The sequence below is a fragment of the Oryctolagus cuniculus genome, chromosome 3 (genome assembly GCF_051225735.1).
Source record: "Oryctolagus cuniculus isolate XC-2025 breed Fujian yellow rabbit chromosome 3, ASM5122573v1, whole genome shotgun sequence".
Lineage (NCBI taxonomy): Eukaryota > Metazoa > Chordata > Mammalia > Lagomorpha > Leporidae > Oryctolagus > Oryctolagus cuniculus.
The window spans coordinates 44,496,542-44,519,909 of NC_142869.1; the positions used below are offsets into that span (position 1 = coordinate 44,496,542).

The window sequence follows — 23,368 nt, forward strand, 5'->3', positions numbered from 1 at the left end:
TGAATTAGCCTTCACATATTAATTGCTATGTTAGGTTCTTGTTAGGGTAAACATGAAATGAAAAAAAAATCCAAGTCTACCTACAAAATTTTATGTTTATATACACACATGCATATAAGAGGGTTCTTCAAAAAGTTCATTGAGGATATCTGTCAAGTGTTTTTCAAATGGGTCACAGCTATCAGAGAGAATGCCAGGGTACTCGGTCATGACCAACATTGTGTTAATGAAATGCAGCAGGAAGGACTGGAACGTATTAAACTGCACGGTACAGAGTAAGAACAAGTATTATTTCAGGGAATTTTTGTTTAAGTTTTGTATTTATATGTGTGTACTAAGTCAAGATTTAAAATGTATTTCTTTGAATTGTAGCCACAAAATAAAAATTCCAATCAATTCCAGCCAGTTCATCTTATTAACAAGGCAAGTAAAGCATTAGAGAATGATAATTCTAATGGCTTAACCAAGACTGTATAGCCAATTAATGGGAGTGCTAAAAGTAGTCCACAAGCCTCAGTCCGGTGCTTACTGTGTCACATGACAAAACTTGCTTTCAGTTGATTTAATCTAATTTTTGGAATAAAATGCGAGTGTGCTTTTAAAATGTTTAATGACTATTTATAAATACTTTCTAACATTAATCATCAGAGAAGTGAAAAATTGTGTTCTCTTATAGAAAGAGAAAAGATGGAAGATTTTATAGCTATTTTTGTATTTTACCATCAAGTAAATGAACTGCTTGCCATTATAGCTGTAAAACATAGGCGGTTGAAGACTCTCCACTGAAGAGGTTATCTTTAGATACTGGCCTATTCAGGGACAGTGGCTTTTGATCTGTTGTCCTTCACAGGCAGCCTGGGTTGCAGAGGCAGAGGTTGTCACCTATATCACCTACCTGCCTCTACTTCAACAGGTCAGGCCTCCGTTTTTTATTTTTATTTTATTTTTTTTGTATTGAGTTTTAAAGTAAGATCCTCAGGGAGAAAAAAGTATCCTGCTTTAAAAAGAAAGGTTTGAAAGCCAGTATTCTAGAAAACAAAGATATAGGGGTGGGCATGTGACTGCTCAGGACACCAGCACCCTGTACTAGAATACCTGAGTTCAAGTCCTTGCCCCGCTCCCAGTCCACCTTCCTACATGCACACCCTGGGAGATAGCAGATTGATGGCTCAAGAACCTGGGTCCCTGCCACCAATGTGGTAGAACCAGATTGAGTTCCAGGCTTTTGACTTTGGCCAAGCTCAGCTCTGAGTGTTGTAGGCATTTGGGGAGTGAAACAGCAGATGAAAGATCTCTGTTGGTGGGTCTGTCTGTCTCACTCTGCATTTCAATAAATAAAATAAAATTTTAAAAAATAAAATAAAGGTACATCTATGAAAAAAAGATACTAGCTATACCAATGCATAAGGTATATATAGAATATTAGTCACATAAATTTTGCCAACAATTTGTAAACATCTTTGAATGACTCACCACTTAATCTGTGAAAACATCTGCACATCAATGCAGCATCTTTCGTATCTGCACCTTCTTTATTTATCTCCAAAAACTTTACTTTGTCTTCCCATTGTATATAACAAATCAAGAATATACAACTATTTCTAGCTTAATGTTTCTTGTATTTGCTTATTTATTTGTTCATTTATCTAAAGGACAACTCCTTTATACCTACCGTGTATCAGGTACTATTATAGACACAGAAAACACAGTACAAACAAGACGTACTTGGTCTCTGCTTTCATGGAGCTTATCCATTTGAAGAGGCCAACTGAGATTACAAGTGTAATCTAGATTAGAGATGGGAGTGCAGGGTATTTGGGAGCGGGCAACACTTACAACAACCTAGTTTTGTTTTACAAGTCTTAGTCTCTGGCTGCTCTCTTCTTTCCTTCTTGTGAATGCCTTTAAATTTCATCTTTTAAGATACAACACAAATACCTCTTTTTCTGTGACATCTTGACCACTCCAATGAAGTATCAACATAAGCTTTTACAAATGTCAACTAATGCCATTATTATTATGTAAGTGACTGCTTGTTTCCTACCTACAACCACTTAATAGATGCTCAGAAATTGTTGAGTATACTTTAAATATAATATGCTACAGTTGAACATAATAAGCAGAGAATTTTTTTATTAATTTGAAGTCTCACCTAGGGTAATAAAAATAATTCATAGCTAGAAACCTAAGAAAACTCTAGATGAATTAAAGAATAAAATATGAAATAAGAGAAGTTGTAAGTACCAAATAAAAAGTCCTTTGATGTGAAAGGATTTTCTAAGAATTTTCTAGCAGTTAAGATGCCTGCATCCACATTGGAGTACCTAGGTTTGACTGCTGATTCTGGCTCCTAACTCCAGCTTCTTGATAACACAGATCCTGGAACACGGTGGTGATAGCTGAAGAAACTGGGTTCCTGCTACTCACATGAGAGACTTGGATCTCATGTCTAGCTCTTGGCTTTGGCTCTGGCTCAGTGCTACCTGTTGCCAGTGTTAAACCATCACCTATGATGTGGGAATCCCATATTGGAGCCCTAGCTAAAGTCCTGGCTGCTCCACTACCAAGCTCTACTAATGTGCTTGGAAAAGCAGCAGAAGATGGTCTGAGTACTTGGGCCCCTGCCGCCCATGTGGGAAACCAGGATGGAGTTCTGGGCTCCTGGCTTCCTCCTGGTCCCACCCTGGCTGTTGCAGCCATTTGGTGAGTGAAATAGTAGATGGAAGATCCCTTTCTTTCTCTGTCACTCTGCCTTTCCATTAGCGTTCCCCAGGAACATTAGCAGGGACTGGATCAGAAATGGAGCAGCCAGGACTTGAAATGGTGCTCTGATATGAGATGCTACCATCACAGGCATGGCTTCACCACAATGCCAGCTCCTGCAAATGAAGTTTTATGATGTCTAGGATTTGTTTGTGAATACTACATGATGAGATGACTGTTTAATTTTTCAGGAGTTAAAGCCAAATAATTGGTACAGTAGGTTCATTGCAGTGTTTGTTTTTGAAAAAGGTTTGGAAATATCTATAACAAATGTTAAACCACATGAAGAAATGTAACAAAATTTTTCAAATAAACCCAAAACTGGAGGAAATATTTGCTACAATTTTAAAAATTAAAGTTCATAAACCTTATGAGTCTAAACTTGTTTTAGCAATGAGTTCTGATTTTCCCCTGACATCTGCTCACCATTTCATTAGCACCCTGTATAATGTGGGTACACTGCACTCAGAGTCCAGATCTGTATTTCTTAACCTCTGCTATGACTGTGTATAGTCACCTGATGATGGTTGAGTTTGGTCAGATGCCTGTATTATGTAAGTAGAAGTGCCATTTGTAACTACCATGAAATATACTTAAAAGACATTTCTGCTTTTTTTCTGTTTCTTCCTTCTTTCTGATGGCTAGAATATGAATGTGATTGAAAAGGCCATGTTGGTCAGTCAAAATCATATGTAGAGAATAGTAAAGTAGCAAGATGGTTTGTAACCTAGATCACTCACATATTGTCCTTAAAGGATTCCATCTTTACATGAGAAATAAATTCTGTGTTGACATCACTATTATTTGGGGGGTTCTTACACTTGCAACTGAGCCTAACATCCCCTATGATGTAAAAATGGGCAAATATATTAATATACAGTGTCTAGAAGAAAAAATAATTAATCAAAGAGCAGCTAAGCACCATAAGAACACCCTACTGTTAATAATAGCATTATTAACAACAGTGGAAAGAAATGGAAGCCAACTACATAATAGATAATGAGCATATTTAAAACATTGCGATATACTCAAATTTAACTGTGAAAAATAATCATTTTATACAAGCAGATACTGAAAATGAGTTAGTATTTGTGAAAATTAAAAGCATAGTATTTAAGGCTAACAACATCATATAAAAAATCATGTAAGGAGCCAAATGCCTAGTTCATGTCTTTTTTTTATTTACTAGCTGATTTAACTATAATTTTTATTTCTCTTGCCTCTGTATATTTGATCTGCAAAACTAGGGTAATAATAGTCCATGGTTTTTAAAGTTGTAGGAAGATGAGTAAATATAATGCTAGTATGATATCCAGCATTTGTAAGTACAGTGTTATTATGAGAAAATAAGATTAAAAGCAAACAACAAAATGAGTGTTCAATGTAACACTAGCTCTCTACAACTTGGAGGGAAAGTAATTAGGCAACATAAGTAGTTTATAAAATGTCCGTTACTGTTGACCATTAATTCTACTTCTAGGAATCCTGCCTGGTTATGTAATCAAAACTGACCACAAAGGTTTATTCAAAAAGATATTCACTGTATCATTACTAATAAGAGTGGGGAAATGGAGGCAACTTAAATAGTAGATTAGCATATTTAATGCTTTGTGTTACACTTATATTATTTAAACATGAAAAATAATTATGCAAGCAGAAAATAAAAATGAGTTTAAAAATCATCTGACATGACTTCTTTGGCTAAGATCTCCTCAGTGGAGGAAATTGGCCAGAAAACAATTTTAGGAATTCAGTCAGCCAAGAGTAACCTGTAGTAAGGAGGAATATGTTTGCACTTTCACTGCAATAGAGATCCAAATACCTGCCATCTCAGTGTCCTGCGGTCCTTCCTTCCCATCCAGATGGCACCTCCATATCCTCAAGGAACTCCTGCAAAGTACCCTGATCTAGGTTTGGCTACAATAGTACCTCAAACACCAAGATACAAAAATTTAACATTACAAATGTATTACGAGCCCTCACAATGTCACTCATCTTTAATCCAGGAATACCCCCTGTAGAATGCTGTCAGAAGAAAATATTCTAAAATTCAGAGTTTTATATATAGTGCTTGTATTCAAAACAGTAAATGTTCTATAATCTAATAATAAATCATTGGTTTAAAAAATGAGAAGCCGGCGCCGTGGTGCACTAGGCTAATCCTCCGCCTGCGGCGCCGACACACCGGGTTCTAGTCCCAGTTGGGGTGCCGGTTCTGTCCTGGTTGCTCCTCTTCCAGTCCAGCTCTCTGCTGTGGCCCAGGAAGGCAGTGGAGGATGGCCCAAGTGCTTGGGCCCTGCACCCGCATGGGAGACCAGGAGGAAGCACCTGGCTCCTGGCTTCAGAATGGCACAGCGCGCCGGCCGTAGCGGCCATTTGGGGGGTGAACCAATGGAAGGAAGACATTTCTCTCTGTCTCTCTCTCTCTCTAAAAAAAAAAAAAAAAAAAAAAGAGAGAGAGAACATTAATATGATAGTGTATTTTACAATAACTAAAAGCATTTATATTAAAGTTTTTAATAACATGGAAGAATATTTATGCTATAATGTCAACCAGAATAATAAAGATTCCAATTTTGATATATTGTTTAGATTCAACCACGTATGGGAAAAGATGAGTTAAACAATACTGAAGAGAAAAAAAATTATCATACCATACATAGTTTTCTGTCAACCTATACATAGCATGAGTCAATCATGTAAAATACTTAGAGGAGGGAAAGATTAAGAACATCTAATTAGAGGTAATTTTCTACTTTTAGATATTTTCCTGTATCTCCCACGTGTTGTACAATAATTATGTTTATAATTAAATGAAGTGTAATTTCATTTAGTAACCATTTGAATAACTACAAATGGAAATGCTTTTTCTCTGGTGAAGTGGATTAATTGATTCACTGCCATCATTGTGTAGTGAATCCCAGCCATGCAAGGAACACTGAACAGAACTATAGCTAAGGGATTTGGAAGCAGACAAGATGTGCATGTAGACCCACCTTCCCACAGGCATGCAATTATTTTTGAGGAAACATTTCTCTATACTTAGAAGATAAAAGTGATCTGATAGGTATCTGGTAACAAAAGCAATTTATGCAGTTGAAAGAACTTAGAAGGTTAAATGTTTGTAGTAGAATCTAAAATAACATTAAGTCTTTCTGGTTTTACCCCTAGTGTTGCTAGAAAATGTTGGAGAAGAACTAGATCCTATTTTGGAACCTCTTCTACTAAAACAAACCTTTAAGCAGGGTGGCAGCACATGTATTCGGCTTGGGGATTCCACAATTGAATATGCTCCTGACTTCCGCTTCTATATTACCACCAAGCTAAGAAATCCTCATTATCTTCCTGAAACATCAGTAAAGGCCAGTATCTAAATGAATTTTCCTTTATCAAATTTTATAATTATTTTATAATTAGTGACTGTATTTTCCTCCTGAATAGTAAAAACAAATCTTCCTAGGAAAAGTTGATTTTTTTCCTTTTTTAGCCATTTTCTGAAACTGCTGTAATAATTCCTATATGTTGCTATTGTGTGTGTATGTAAGTAATAAATGAACCTTCAATAGACAGTGAACAAAGACCATAAGAATTTAATTTTTATTTGATATTATACCTGGTTTTCATTGTTAAAAAGAGGTGACATATTCACTTACTTTCTTTGTCATAAATGATAATATGCTAATTATTACAACTGGAATTCAGAAACAGAGCTCCATTCTTCTTTCTCAAACAAAGGATACTGCTATCTGATTTTATGTAATTAAAGAACTGATTTTCAATCACCATTCTTTTAATTTACTAAGATTTCCTTTAAAGAGTAAAGTTTCAGTCAGTCACTAAAATTACTTTATACATTGATCTGCAACTGAACTCCTGGAAGTTTAGGGATCACACTGCCCCGTATTTTTATCCCTAGTTTTTAGACTTTGTTAACATTTAAAAATGTGGAATGAATAAATCACTAATTCAGGAAGGATCACTTTTTTCCCCAAAGAAACCTTTTGTTTAAGGAATACAAATTTCATAAGTACAACTTTAGGAATATCATTATTCTTCCCACCATATCTGCCCTCCCACACATACTCCCAACACCCCTCCTCCACATTCTTCCTTTCCCAGTCATATTCTCCATTAAGATTCATTTTCAATTAATTTTATACACAGAATCCCAACTCTATACCAAGTAAAGATTTCAAAAATTTTCATAACTCACACACACAAAACTATTTGAGAACAAGTTTTGCAGTTAACTTTGATAATACAACAGAGGTCTTGCATGGGAAGTTAGTGCTCAGTGACTCCTGTTGTTAATTTAACAATTAACACTCTTATGTATGACATCAGTGACCACTAAGGCTCTTGACACAATCTGACTAGGCTATGGAAGCCTTTTGAATCCAAAAACTCTGTCATTGTTTAGACAAGGCCATAAGCAAAGTGGAAGTTCTCTCCTCCCTTCAGCGAAAATACATCCTTCTTTGATGGCCCCTTCTCTACACTGGAGTATCTCTCACAGAGATCCTTCATATAGAACACTTTTTGTTACAGTGTCTTGGCTTTCCATACCTGAAACGCTCTCATGGGTTGTTCAGCCAGACCAGAATGCCTTCAGGGCTGATTCTGAGGTCAGAGTGCTACTTAAAGCAATTGTCATTCTATGAATGTGCTGTGTGGACTCCTTGCCATGTTGGAACATTCTCTCCTTTTTAATTCTATCTATTACTATTACCAGACACTTGATCCTATTTATATTATCACTTTAAAACTTAATCCCATCTATATGTTCACTTTAACACTTAAGATGATCACTTTAACGATTAAGATGTCATTTTTACCACCCAGCTTAAGGGGATAAGGGGTCCCATGGCAAGTTTTGAAAATGTATCCTTAAAAGTAAGTCCATAGGAATGTATGCAGAATTATACAGCTTTATAGTTACATTCTTCCTCCTCCTTCTCTTATGCCACTCTTATTTTTTACTAAGATCCACCGTCAATTGACTTTCTACACATATGGTTAACTCTAGGTTAAGTAAAGAGTTCAACAAATATTCTGAAGAAAAAAAAAGAAAAAAAAATTGTCCCTTGACAGTCAAGATAAGAGCTGTTCTAGTTATTATTTCTCCAAGTGTCAATTTCACTTCCACAGATTTCCTTTTAAGTGCTCTATTATCACAGATCAAGGAGAATAAATGGTATTTGTCCTTTGGAACTGGCTTATTTCACTAAGTATGATGTTTTCCAGATTCCTCCATTTTGTTAGAAATGACTGGATTTCATTTTTTTAAATTACTTTGTAGTATTCCATAGTGTACATATCCCATTATTTTTTATCCAGTCTTCAACTGATAGGCATTTAGGTTGATTCCATCTCTTAGCTATTGTGAATTGAGCTGCAATAAACATGGGATTAATCCCACTTTGTCTGGGCTGATGATCTTTCTGATTTTCACATCTACATTCATTAGGGAAGTTGATCTGTAGTTCTCTTAAGTGCATCATGTTCAGGTTTAGGAATTAAGGTGATGCTGGCCATTCTCTCCTAGCCTGTAGGGTTTCTGATGAGATGTCCACTGTTAGTCTATTAGGAGATCTTCTGAAGGTCATCTGGTGTTTTCTTGTGCACATTTTTTAGAATATTTTCTTTATGTTTTACTGTGAAGAGTTTGATTACAATGTGTCATGGTAAAGATCTTTTCTGGACATGTCTGTTAGGAGTTCTATGTGCTTCTTATACTTGTATATCCCTTTCTTTCTCCAATTTAGGGAAATGTTCCATTATTATTTCACTAAAAAGTCTTTCTAATCCTTCTGTCTTTCCATTTCTTCAGGAATTCCTAGAACCCGTATGTTGGGTCATTTGATAGTATCCTGTGGATTCCCAACAGTGTTTTTTGTTTTCTAATTTCTTCTTCTTATTTTTAGTCTGATTGTACAATTTCCTGTGCTTTGTCTTTAATTCAGATATTCTTCCTCTGCTTCATGGATTCTGTTGTTAAGGCTTTCCACTGCATTTTTATTTATTCTATTGAACTCTTCATTTCATTTTGATTTCTCTTTAAGATCTCAATTTCAAGGGAGAAATTTTCTTTCATGTCATGTATGGATTTCATTAGTTCAAGGATTTGCTTCTGATTACTTATGTAATTTTATGATCATTTTTTGAATTCCATTTCTGGCATTTCTTCAATCTCATCATGTTCACAATCTAATATTGAAGTGTTGTGTTCTTTTGGGGATGTCATGTTGTCTTCTTTATTCTTGTTTCTTGAATATGTGCATTTGTTATTTGGCATTTGTGGAGATACTCCTTGGTTCCTTCTTTGTTTTTTTCACTGTGGAAGCTTTTATTTTGGACAGTGTTTGTGATTGTTAGTGGAATGTCTACTTTTGGTCAGTACCTAGAGGTGTGTGGTGGATGTGGCCAGGGAGCTATGTTGAGTTCTCCAAGGTAAAGGGCATGTCTAAGGTGACACACAGGTTTGGCGTGGTAAATATCCTCTTTTTTTTAATAAGAGGGTAGGTTTATTCTATTCAGCTGAGCTCCTCTCCTCAAAGGAGACCAGTGCCTCAGCACTAGCCCCAGTGGGTCTAATATTCATCCATTCTGCTCCAAATTCCCCAGCAATGTCCCTCACCAGGTAACCAGGTAGCCCTGAGCATGTGGCGCCTTCCACGGTGACTGCCCAAAGTCCCAACCACACCCTGAGCCCTCCCACACATCCTCAGTTTTTTCACAGCCCCAGAACACAAACCTCCCACAGTCACAAGCTCAGCCCCCCTGTTAGTTCTCCCTACTAGAGTCAGGAGTCTCCATTCAGCGGGTTGCTGGGTGCGGACATGAGCTGGCACAGCTGTTATGTAAATCCAAAATGATGCCCGCTTTCTATCCACTTGTTACAGGATGCTGTTGCAGGATGATAGGGGAGAGAGAAATGTGCCCCTCCTTTTTTTCCTCCTCTAGTTTGGCAGGTACACTATCCTCCAGAGAGCTCCAAGCCAGATTCCCTCTGGGCTCTTCCTGCAGCTTTATCACCAGTGGCTTGGGCTGCTGCAGTCTGGTCTCACCTCACTCTCCAATGTGGGTACAGATGCTCTTGGCTGAAGGGTCCTGAGTTGTGGGCATCCACGCCCTTCAAGTAGGTCTACTCTGTCCCTCTAATTTGTGTAGACTTGTAGTTTCCTCTGCCATTTTCTCCCTATTGCTTCCCTGAGACTACACTCTCTCCACTGTTTTTAAACTGTCTTCTCCTAGACAAGAGCAGTAAGCTCCCTTCCTACTCTGCCATCTTGGAAGCTCCCCATCAATAATTGTAAGGATCACTTTCACTTACAGAAGCACACAGGGAAGAGCATTCAGAAATACTTATTCACACTTGGAAAGTTACGTGGAGAGAAAACATTGATCCTATGAATTCATATGCTTTCCTTTTTTAATTAACATAGGCATTTCTCTGCAGAGAGGTAGAGGAAGAATTAAAGTGGCATAATTCATAGCCTCCAAGATGAATAATCATGATCTCTGCTCTCATTATGTTGGCATTGTAACTATAGTAATGTGTGAGCAAAGTGAATAGGAAGATGTAGCAGAGCTACAATGCATACTGAAAGCTTAGAGTTAAGGACACATGGAGAAAAGGCATTCAGAATGCCAGGAAGATGGGTGGAAAGTTGGATTTACACTAGAATTTAATTTTCAAAATAGAATGTTAAAATATGTAAATTATTGGCCTTTGTTGTTAATGAATTAAAATACAATATGTTTTCTAAACACCTAAAAATATATTTATTGTTCTTACCTATTGGAAAAGGAAACATTCAGTAGTAGTTAACAGCATAGATTCAGGTGCCAGTGATTGGTTTGACTCCCAGCTGTATCATTTGCCAGATGTATGATTCTTAAGATATCATTTAACCATTCTGTGACTCAATTACTTCATTTGTAGAACAGGAATAATGAAAGTCTGTATGTCATAGAATGATGTGAAGACTAATCAAGTTAATCTATGTAAAATACTTGGAATCAGTTTCAGTGGATAGTGCCATATGAAATTGACTATTAGCATTATTATTTGACTTTTAAATGTTAGTCGAAAAGAATGGAAGCATAAGGGGAAATGGTAAAATTTCAAAGCTGTGATAGAAAAGAATTTAAATGACATGGAAAACCTTTTTTACTTTTCAGTAAAATATGTAAAAAAATCACAAATAACATAGGTGATTCTTATTTTACTAATAACTGGTTATAGTAGAACTCATAAAACGCTGTAGGGAGGAAACTGATCTATGATTCAGTATTGAAATCCTTAAGATCCCTAGAGTGTCTTATTGCTTCATTATTTTTAATTGCTGGGAGTGATTAAACAGGGATTAGAAAACATGGTGAGGCAATTCCTGGCTTTCATTTACAATTTAGAATACTTCCTCTTGAGCTTATTTTTAGGATCTTTTATGTACCTTTTTCTTTCAAATCACCCAATGGATGGTTTCATGCTGCTAATAATCCTTTTGAGTCTAAATGAAAATAAAATTATGAGACCATATTCACATGATTTTTAGTGTTTATTTGTGAATAAATAGCTAGATTTCCAAAGTCTTGATTTTGAAAGATCCAACATTAATGGAATTTGAGTAAGTACCTTCTGGTGGCTGAACACAATGAAGTGTAAATTATAAAACATGCAATTTGCTAACATTGAGCCTATGGGTTTTGGATTAAAAGAAATGTATACTTGATTTCTAATGCCAACAGAAAAAAAATGTCTTAAAACTTAAATTATAATTTTCCATGGATAAATGCCAACTGAGAATTATTCAATGGTTTTTGAGTTTTCTAAATTTCTCAATTTCAAGAATTGCCTATCATCTCATCTAAATTTATGATTATGTCCATCACTTCATTATTAGTGATTTCCAGGGTCCACCATGGAAAGTCTGCCTGGGTTTGTGGGGGAGAAAGGAACCATCTTCCTAATTGTACTTTGGTGATCTTTTGTATTTACCAAATTACAGATAGGAAATTTTCTTACAAACAACAAAACTACTCTGTCCATATAGAGGAAGTATTCTTTTACAAGGAAAGGCAGGGAAACATGATGTCTCTCACTCAATAACCAGGAAAAGAATACATACAGGAGAAGACCAAGACTGAAAATAGAGAAGAGCAGCAAAAGTAACTGATCATTACCTATTCCAGTTTGGAGCAAAGAAAATCTTTGTGTGTGCAATGCAAGCAATCTACAAATCCAACACAATCACCAAAGATGCAGAAGAATTCCTTGAGATCAGAAAAATATTATTTTTTGTCCTTCCTTTTTTTACCCTATTGTCCCTCCTTAGGATGAAGCATAGTGGCTACTTCCATGGCTGTGCAGTTTATACCTGCACAGAGATGGAGTTGAAAAAGGCTCAAATCTAATCCTGAGCTCTTTTGTAGGCATTGAGTCTGCAACTGGACAACATGTTTCTCTAATCCACACAAAGTGCTCTTCAGCTTTTTAGACCAGCTGTACGTTGTGAGAAATAAAACATAAAAAACAAGGACACTTGTGCTATGTAAACAATCCTTATCAATAACCTGTGTGTTATGTTTGTTGATTATAACCTGCTACATGTGGGTGGTTTGCCTATTGAACTTTTTGGTTTCTTCTCTACTAATTCTCCTGTTTCAAAGTTCTGGTTTAAAAAATGTCAGATGTAGGGATGGCAATTTTATAGCAATCTAGATAAACTGTGACATAAAAATATTTTAAACTTTTGAACACAATAGTCACTCACATATAGAGTTCAGTGCTATTACTTGGGTTTACAAGGGAGCTCTCCATTAAGGATTCTCCTTTCATTAAGGAAACAATGGAAATTGGAGCAAATAATATCACCTCTGATAGATTATGGTAGTAGCAGAAATTTTTGCAGTATTTTCAAGGTTAAGAAACTAGCATCTCTAATCTTGTTGCCAGTGAATATTGAGTTTTCAAATACACATGACAAAACATTCTCATCTACTATTGCCCATTATACATGAAGAATCCTCTTTGGGTTCTGCCTGCAAACTTTTCACTGATCTGCTAGAACCATGAATTTCCCATGTTGCCCTGAAGTGCCTTGCCTTTATCTTATTCTTTGTTGTTGTCTGCCCTGTTTCCTTCACCAGAAGTAATCATTCCCAACCCTGGCTACACATTAAAATCACCTGGAGAGACTTTAGACCTCCCCAATTCCCAGGCAACATTATAAATTGATTAAATAGATTCTTTGGAGATGGAACCCAGACACCACTGGCTTTTAGATTCCATAGGAGACTCCAGCAAGCCTCCAAAGTTGAAACCTTCCAGTTTATAATGTTGCCTTTTCTTTCTCATCAGTAACTACTAATCACCCTGTAAGTTTTAAGTCCTTCACTAGGAGGAATCCTCCTTGACCCTAGACCTGAGTTAGGAGCCTTCCTCTACACTTCTTCAGCACGTTATGCTTACCAGTGTCAGCCTAAATAACAAGACAGACAAGGAGAGAGCTTCATTCTGTAAAGAATAATGATTCTACTTGGGAATGGCAGAGCATTGCAATCGGAATATGCATGCATTAGCAAACCATGTGCAGCATATTCAAGGAGGTTGAGGTAAGGCAGGTTATTTAAAGGCAAAAATGAGGATTACATCAGATATTTTGAAACAGTACTCTTTACCCACAATACTATAACCAGGGTGATGCTAGTCTGGGGTTGAACAAGATAGTTGCTGGGCAGATGTTCTTGTAGAAAAGCTTTTTGTAAAAGGTTGTGGTGGCCTCTATATAATGCTGTGGTTCTGGCAGAGTTTTGTGATAGTTACTATCAGGTAATTTTACAAAAGAACCCTTTCCTCATAACCTGCTGGTTTTATTTATTTATTTTTGTTAGGGTTGACACAGGCAAGCCCATTTTGATTCTGACAACTTTCACATTCCTTTCACACTAATCAGAAACCTCCCATTGAATGCTGTTTGTACTGATTGCTCAATTAGACTAACATTCCATTCAGGCAGGGGTCAAACTGTATCCTATTCCTCTTTATTGCCTAGAGCAGGATTCATTGGTGCTGTTTATCCCCCCCCACCCCCCATATGCAATGCCTTAGGGAATAATCACAAAATGCCTGAAGTTTTAGGAAATAAAAAGCAGAAAGCATCTCCATGAGAAGAGAAAGAACACTGACATCCTGATTGTTCATTCAATAAGTGTGCAGGGAGCATTACTCTGTGCCAGTCAATAGAGCTAGCTGTGAGATCAAATAGAAACCAGTCCTGTGCAAAAGTTATTCTCACTCTAGATTATAAGTGAGATAAATAAACCCATGATTACTTACAATGTAATGTGTGCTGTGAGCAGTTAAGAAGTATAGGAAGTAGTAGCCTGGGTAGAGGTGGGGACAGAATACATTGTCTGGAAGTGACCAAGAGGTGGTAACACTTGATCTGCACGTTGATGACTGGATGGATTTAGTGGGTAGGAAGAGGAAGGATGTCCAAGTATAATAAACGTTCAGTCATGGAGAGGCATTTCATATGAGTTGCTGCCTATGAGATTCCTTGATCAGTTTCAAGTAGCTAAAAGGAAAGGCACATCAGGCAGGGCACTACAGGTTAAGTTGCAACCTGGGACTCTCTCAGGGCATTTGAGTCCCAATCTCCCAGCTTTGACTTCACCCAGACTTGGCTGTTGTGGGCATATGGGGAGTGTAACAGCAGCATAGGTGGAAGATCTCTCTCCCCCTTTCAAGTAAACAAAAATAAACATTAAAAAAACTACAATGGAAGGCAAATGAAGGGGAGCAGTGGGAGGTGTTGCTTAAGACATACATGAAGAAAATAGCTCAAGAAATAAGAGCAGGCAAACTGCAAAAGATTGAAAAACAGACAATCTAGTATTGCAAGTGAAACCCAGGACAAATACATATTTATTGGCTTCATTGATGACCAGAGCCAGAAAGTTTCTATGATTTACCATTGTGCGTATTGATAGGTACACAGAGGCAAGCAGTGGAGCAGAGGGTGGATGCAGAAAGCATATATAAGTAAATTTTCAATAAATGTAGTTTCAGTGCACAGAAAGAGATCATTCCATAGCTAGAAACTATTATGACAGCAATAGAATGATATATTTGTTTGTTTGTTGCTTTTTAATGAGAGACCCGAGTTTGTTTACATATTTATGAGAAAGAACAAAGAGAGGGGGAATTTTAAAATATGGGCAACAGAGAGGTCTGACCTGAAAGAAGCAGGCATTAGCAGACAACCTCTTGATGGACATCGTTAAAATGTAAATTCCTTAGTGCACAATAGTGGCTAATTATCATATTATAAAAATCCTTTACATCCATGACAACTAATTACAGTGTACTTATTCCTCTTAACCCATTTTGTAAGGCTTCCTTTGCCTTTGACATCCCTGGGATCCTTACAATGTAAATCAAGTAATCCAGCCAATGTGAAGGATGGCTTCCAAGCCTATTCTAATTGGTTTTGATATAACAGTTGTCTAAAATCAAGCCATATTGAAATGAGAATGTATTTATGACAAAACAAATCCTCTGAAGTATTACACTTCTGATTATGACAAACTTTAATACGTTTTTATCTGACAATCATGGTTGCCTGTGTCTTTGATGGTCATCTCTCCAGATTCCACTTTGACACATACTATAGTAAGTAGAATCTATTTTTATGGTCAGAACTTGAGGTATATAGTGAAAGGCTTCCCCAATAAAAATAATGATGCAGTTTTATATATTCTTTCACCTATAGGTAACATTATTAAACTTCATGATAACTTCAGAGGGAATGCAAGATCAGCTTCTGGGAATTGTGGTGGCACGAGAAAGGCCAGACCTTGAAGAAGAAAAGCAAGCTTTGATATTACAAGGAGCTGAAAACAAAAGGTTTCAAACATCATAAAACATAAAATTATTCTTATTTGTTCTGAGATGACTTAGAATAGATTTAATTACATTTTAATGATTTAGTTAGATTTAATAGGTACACTGAATGAGAAAATTTAAGAAGTCAATGTAAGAAATCATGATGCTTCTATGTTAATTTAGAAAATTAGATTACTGAGTAAATATTTAGATACAAGTTCACAGGCACTGGAGAAATAGAAGACCTGTCACAAATCAGTGCAATGTATTCTCAATTCTTCAGCAAGTTTTAGTGCAAAAGTTTCAGTATTCATTACGTAGCTGAAGCTACCTCTTTTCACTGGAGCATATTATGAAAGAATATGTTGTGTCCCACTCTGCTCATAATATCTGCATCATATGCAGAAAGGGTAAAGCTCTCTAAGTCATATAAAATTTCTGAAAGTAAATGGAGTGATACTGTCTGTTCACTCTAAGCTAAGATACTTGATGGTGTAGATTGGTTTGCCATATTTCTCTTTAGCTACCACATAAATGATTGTTAGAAAGGGAATTGGAGCAGAAAGGCCTGTCTTTGTGACATTTTGCAAGATAAGAAATTAATTATACAACATCACCATTATGGATATTTGTCACAATGTAATGCATTTTTTAAGGTTACAAGCTCTTTGTTTCCTGCAAAAGAACATATACATGAAGTGATTTTAAATTATTTCTTTTCTTCTGGGAAAATGTGTTTTATTCCAGGCAGTTAAAAGAAATAGAAGACAAAATTTTAGAAGTTCTTTCATCTTCAGAAGGCAATATATTAGAAGATGAAACTGCTATTAAGATATTATCTTCCTCCAAGGCTTTAGCTAATGAGATTTCTCAAAAGCAGGAAGTAGCTGAAGAGACAGAGAAGAAAATCGATGCCACCCGCATGGGCTATCGCCCTATTGCCGTCCATTCCTCCATCCTGTTTTTTTCTATTGCTGATTTAGCTAACATTGAACCCATGTACCAATATTCACTGACCTGGTTTATTAACCTCTTCATCCTGTCTATTGAAAATTCAGAAAAATCAGAAAATTTACCAAAAAGGTATGTAAAGAAAATACTAATTAATACTAAATATTGCCATTTGTGGATTTCATTGATGCTTCACAATGTTGTGAGCATTTTAGTCACTTATCTAACATAAGCTTGATTAATCATTATACCAGAAATAAACTTGAGAGTTACAGATTGAACTGATGTGTTCAAAATTTAGTCTGCTGAGAAATTATTTACAGAGATATAGGATTATGATTAATTCTAGAAAGAGGAAACATTTGCCTCCATTTATCATTTGTAAAATATATTAGTATTTGGAAGTATGGAAAGAGTATTTAATACCCCCCAAAAGATATGACTGCTACTTTTTATAAATCTGTATTCCAAAAGTTGCAAATTCACATTTCAGAACACACACACACACACACACGCACTCACACACATGAAATTTCTCTCAAGTATCAAAGTAAGAAACCCAAATTTGATCATGATTATTTGTGGTAAACAGATCTTTCTTGTGTGTTATTTACATAAAATACCTTATTTTACTGATGGTTTTTATAATAAGCAATGGAATTAAAACTTAATGGTAAACTGTGAGAGAATATTAATTTGATTTATTATCAGTGAGATAATTTTAGTTTGGTATTTAAATAAGTTTTTAATAGAGTCGAACATAAAATTAGTTTTCAAACAAAGATAATAGTTACAACCTTCAGCCTTTATAACCTTTTGATCAATACAAACCTAGATATGTCAGTCTCTTGACTGTTCATACCCAGTAAGGAAACTGAGTTTAAAACTTGTCACTCACAGTTAGGAATTATTTATTAGAAATCCAATATGCTCATTTCTCCTAAATGTGAACTGAATTCCTTTCATATATTTCAGTAAATTTCTAAAGTTTTAAATATGCTTAGGCATAACAATTTTGGGGGTTAATACTATTCATTACTTTACAGGCTTGATTATGAGACTAATACAGATTTAAAGCTATCACTTTGGGCTTGGTAAAAAATTTCAGGTATCTGCTCATGAGAGGGGGAAAAGAAGGGCTGTTCCTCAGGAAGAAATGCATGATGATAGAGTTTAAAGCTTTTTTCTGTATGATGAATTTCTTAAGAGATCATTATATCTTTCCCCTTATTTTCACATACAATAAAAATGCCAATAACAAAACATTGATTTCAAATTATCCTCCTTGAGAAATTGTTATCTTATATGATGGGAACATGGGTTTCTACTGTAAAATTCCTCCACAGTTTTACATAATTGAACATCAACATGATAAAATGTTTAAAGAAAAATCACTACCATTATATCACTACTATGTAAATTTTTTGCTCCTATTTCTGGGCATCTGCATGTTAGAGAAAAATAACCAGTATGAGCTCAAATCACTAGGTCAGGGGGCCCTCAGTAACCCTTTTTTGTTCCTGAGTACACCTTACTTTCCTGAGTGGTTATTCTTTGTTTCTCACAAAGAAACCTTTTATTTAATGAGTATAAATTTGTAAGTACAATTTTAGGAATATAGTGATTCTTCCCACCATACCTGCCTTCCCACAGCCACTTCCACTCCACCTCCTATTCTGTCTCCCATTCCCAGTCCCATTCTCAATTTACATTCATTTTCAATTAAATCTTTACACAGAAGCCCAACTCTATACCAAGTAAAGATTTCCGCAATTTGCACACACACACACACACACACACATGCATACAGATACAAATGAGAACAAGTTTTATAGTTAGTTCTCATTATAAAACTCATTAAAGACAGAAGTCCTGCATGGGAAATATACAGTTAGTCCTGTTGTTAATTTAATAATTAATACTCTTATATATGACATCAGTAATCATTCAAGGCACTTGACATGAGTAGAATAGGCTTTGGAAGCCTTTTGAATCCAAAAACTCTGTCATTGTTTAGACAAGGCCATAAGCAAAGTGGAAGTGCTCTCCTCCCTTCAGAGAAAAGTACATCCTTCTTTGATGTCCCATTCTCTACACTGGGGTATATCTCACAGAGACCCTTCATGTAGGATATTTTTTGTCACAGTGTCTTGATTTTCCATGCCTGAAATGCTCTCATGGGCTTTTCAGCCAGACCAGAATGCCTTAAGGGCTGATTCTGAGGTCAGAGTATGTCCTGAAATCTGGTATTATGATGCCTCTGGCTTTGTTTTTGTTGTACAAGATTGCTTTAGCTATTCGAGGTCTCTTGTGCCTCCATGTAAATTTCAGCACCATTTTTTCCAGATCTGAGAAGAAGGTCTTAGGTATCTTGATTGGAATTGCATTGAATCTATAAATTGCTTTTGGGAGAATGGACATTTTGATGATGTTGATTCTTCCAATCCATGAGCATGGAAGATTTTTCCATTTTTTGGTATCCTCTTCTATTTCTTTCTTTAAGATTTTGTAATTCTCATCGTAGAGATCTTTATCGTCCTTGGTTAAGTTTATTCCAAGGTATTTGATTGTTTTTGTAGCTATTGTGAATGGGATTGATCTTAGCAGTTCTTTCTCAGCCATGGCATTGCCTGTGTATACAAAGGCTGTTGATTTTTGTGCATTGATTTTATATCCTTCCACTTTGCCAAACTCCTCTATGAGTTCCAATAGTCTCTTAGTAGAGTTCTTTGGATCCTCTAAGTAAAGAATCATATCGTCTGCAAAGAGGGATAGTTTGACTTCTTCCTTCTCAATTTGTATCCCTTTAATTTCTTTTTCTTGCCAAATAGCTCTGGCTAGAACCTCCAGAACTATATTGAATAGCAGTGGTGAGAGTGGACATCCCTGTCTGGTACCAGATCTCAGTGGAAATGCTTCCAACTTTTCCCCATTCAATAGGATGCTGGCCGTGGGTTTTTCATAAATTGCTTTGATTATATTGAGGAATGGAACATTCTTTCCTTTTTAATTCTATCTATTACTATTACCAGACACTTGATCCTATTTATATGATCTCTTTAACACTTAATCCCATCTATATGTTCACTTTAACACTTAAGATGACCACTTTAATGATTAAGATGGCATTTTTACCATCCAGCTTAAGAGGATTAAGGATCCCATGGCAAGTTTTAAAAACTGTATCCTTAGAAGGGGCTGGCACTGTGGCATAGTAGGTTAATCCTCTGTCTGCAGTGCCAGCATCCCATATGGGCCCCGGCTCCAGTCCCAGCTGCTCCTCTTCCAATCCAGCTATCTGCTCTGGCCTGGGAAAGCAGTAGAGGATGGCCCAAGTCCTTGCCCTCTGCACCCGCATGGGAGACCAGAAAGAAGCCCCTGGCTCCTGGCTTTGGATTGACACAGCTCAGACCGTTGCGGTCACTGGGGAGTAAACCAACAGACAGAAGACCCTTCTCTGTTTCTCCCTCTCACTGTCTGTAACTCTTCTCAAATAAATAAATAAATAAATAAATCTTTTTTTTTAAAAAAAGAAGTAAGTCCATAGGAATGTATGCAGAATTATACAGCTTTACAGTTACAAACTTCCTCCCCCTTTCTTATTCCCACTCTTATTTTTTACTGACATCCATTCTCAATTGACTTTCTACACATATGATTAACTCTAGGTTAAGTAAAGAGTTCAACAAATAGTATGAAGGAAAAAAAGAAACCAAAAATGTTCCTTGAAAGTCAAGACAAAGGCTGTTCACATCATTGCTTCTCAAAGTGTCATTTTCACTTCTACAGATTTCCTTTTAGGTGCTCTATTAGTTATTAGTCATCACAGATCAGGGAGAACCTATGCTATTTGTCCCTTTGGAAATGGATTATTTACCAGATTCATCCATTTGTTTCCAATGACCAGATTTCATTTTTTTACCACCATGTAGTATTCCATAGTGTACATTTCCCATAATTTCTTTATCCAGTCTTTGGTTTACAGGCATTTAGGTTGATTCTATGTCTTAGCTATTGTGAATTGAGCTGCAGTAAACATGGGGGTGCAGATAACCCTTTTACTTGCTGATTTAATTTCCCTTGGGTAAATTCCCAGGAGTGCAACCGCTGAGTCATATGCTGGGTCTATATTCAGATTTCTGAGGCATCTCCAAACTGTCTTCCATAGTGGTTTTACCAGTTTACATTACCACTAACAGTGGATTAGGGTACCATTTTCACCACGACCTCACCAGCATTTGTTGTTGATTTCTGCATGAATGCCGTTCTAACTGGGGTGAGGTGAAACCTCATTGTGGTTTTGAATTGCAATTCACTGATGACTGGTGATCCTGAACATTTTTTCATGTGTCTATTAACCATTGGATTTCCTCTTTTGGAAAATATCTGTTTAAGTCCTCTGCCAATTTCCTAACTAGATTGTTTGTTTTGTTGTTGCAGAGTTTCTTGAGCTCTTATATATTCTGGTTATTATCTTTTATCAGTTACATACTTTGCAAATCATTTCTCCAAATCTGTCGGTTGCCTTTTCACTTTCTTGAATGTTTCTTTTGCAATACAGAAAGTTCTCAATTTGATGTAATCCCATTTCTTACTTTTGGCTTTGATTACCTGTGCCTCTGGTGTCTTTCCAAGAATACTTTGCCTATGTCAATGTCTTGCAGGGTTTCTCCAATGTTCTCTAATAATTTGATGGTATAGGGTCATAAACTTAGGTCTTTAATCCATTTTGAGTGGATTTTTGTATAAGGTGTAAGGTAGGGGACCTGCTTCATAGTTTTACATGTGGAAATCCAATTTTCCCACCACCATTTCTTTGTTTTATTTTTATAGAACTTTTTCTAAAATTTATTTGATAGACAGAGTTAGAAAGTGAGAGAGACAGAGAGAAAGGTCTTCCTTCTGTTGGTTCACCCCCCAAATGGCTGCTATGGCTGGAACTATGCCAATCTGAAGCCAGGAGCCAGGTGCTTCCTCCTGGTCTCCCATGCGGGTGCAGGGCCCAAGGACTTGGGCCATCCTCCACTGCCTTTCTGGGCCACAGCAGAGAGCTGGACTGGAAGAGAAGCAACCAGGACTAGAACCCGTGCCCATATGGGATGTTGGCGCCACAGGTGGAAGATTAACCAAGTGAGCTATGGTGCTGGCCCTGACAGCACCATTTCTTGAAGAGACTTAGTTTTAGCTCCTTGGTCAAATATAAGTTGATTGTGGATGCTTGTATTTATTTCTGTTGTTTCTATTCTGTTCCATTGTTCTATCCATCTGTTTTTGTACCAGTACCAGATGTTTTGATTATAACTGCCTTGTAGTGTGTCTTGAAATCTGGTATTTTTATGCCTCCTGCTTTAGTTTTGTTGTATAAGATTGCTTTAGAAATTGGAAGTCTCCTGTGTTTCCATTAAATTTAATTTTTCTATATCTGAGAAGAATGTCTTTGAGCCATCCCTGAATACCAAGGATAAATCTCACTTGGCCCTGATGATGATCTTTCTGATGTGTTGTTGGATTCAATTGGTGAGAATTTTGTTAAGAATTTTATGTCTAAGTTCATCTTGGAAATCAGTCTATAGTTCTCTTTTTTTGGTGCATCTTTTGCAGGTTTATGAAAGGTGATGCTGGCTTCATAGAATTTGGGAGAATTCTCTTCCTTCCAATTGTTGTGAATAACTTGAGAATAATTGGAGTTAGTTCTTCTTTAAATGTCTGGTAGAATTCGGCAGTGAAGCCATCTGGTCCTGGGCTTTTCTATTTTGGGAGGGTCTTTATTCCTGATTCAATTTCCATCTTGGTGATTGGTCTGTTTAGGTTTTCTATGTCTACATGGATCAATTTAGGTAATTTTTAATTCTCCAGGAATTTAACCATTTCTTCTAAGTTTTCAGTTTTTAGCTTATAGCTCTTTGTAGTAATTTGTGATGATTCTTTTTATTTCTGTGGTTTCTGAGTTACATTTACTTTTCATCTTTAATTTTATTGATTGGGTCTACTCTTTCCTGTTTTTGGTTAGCTGGGCCAATAGTATGTCAATTTTATTTATTTTATCAAAAAAACAGCTCTTCATTTTGCTGATCTATCACATTTTTGGTGTCAATTTTGTTGATTTCTTCACTAATTTTACTTATTTCTTTTCTCCTATTAGTTTTTTTTTTTTTAACTTTTATTTAATGAATATACGTTTCCAAAGTACGAATAATGGATTACTATGGCTTCCCCCCCATACTGTCCCTCCCACCCACAACCCTCCCCTTTCCCACTCCCTCTCCCCTTCCATTCACATCAAGATTCATTTTCGATTATCTTAATATACAGAAGATCAGCTTAGTATACATTAAGTAAGGATTTCAACAGTTTGCTCCCACACAGAAACATAAAGTGAAAAATAATAGATGATTTTTTTAAATGATGATGAAATCAGATCAGACCTATTGTCATGTTTAATCCCAGTGAGAGTCAAGTTGGGAGTTGATAGTTTCTTTTCTTTTCTTTTCTTTTCTTTTTTTTTTTTTTTTTTTACAGAGGATCAGTTTAGTATGCATTAAGTAAAGATTTCAACAGTTTGCACCCCCATAGAAACACAAAGTGAAATATATTGTTTGAGTACTCGTTATAACATTAAATCTCAATGCACAGCACATTAAGGACAGAGATCCTACATGAGGAGTAAGTGCACAGTGACTCCTGTTGTTGACTTTACCAATTGACACTCCTGTCTATGGCATCAGTAATCTCCCTATGCTCCAGTCATGAGTTTCCAAGGCT

The 23,368-nt window shown here is 36.3% G+C and overlaps 1 protein-coding gene across 2 annotated transcripts in view; it reads left to right on the forward strand.

The window, feature by feature from the left end:
- DNAH7 (dynein axonemal heavy chain 7) overlaps positions 1-23,368 on the forward strand; it is a 384,555-nt gene that overhangs the window by 281,859 nt on the left and 79,328 nt on the right. For both annotated transcript variants that reach the window (XM_089330144.1, XM_089330145.1), the window contains 3 exons: positions 5,935-6,125; positions 15,543-15,676; positions 16,403-16,738. In XM_089330144.1, the coding sequence (XP_089186270.1) occupies positions 5,935-6,125; positions 15,543-15,676; positions 16,403-16,738 (661 nt within the window). The remainder of the gene's footprint in view (positions 1-5,934; positions 6,126-15,542; positions 15,677-16,402; positions 16,739-23,368) is intronic.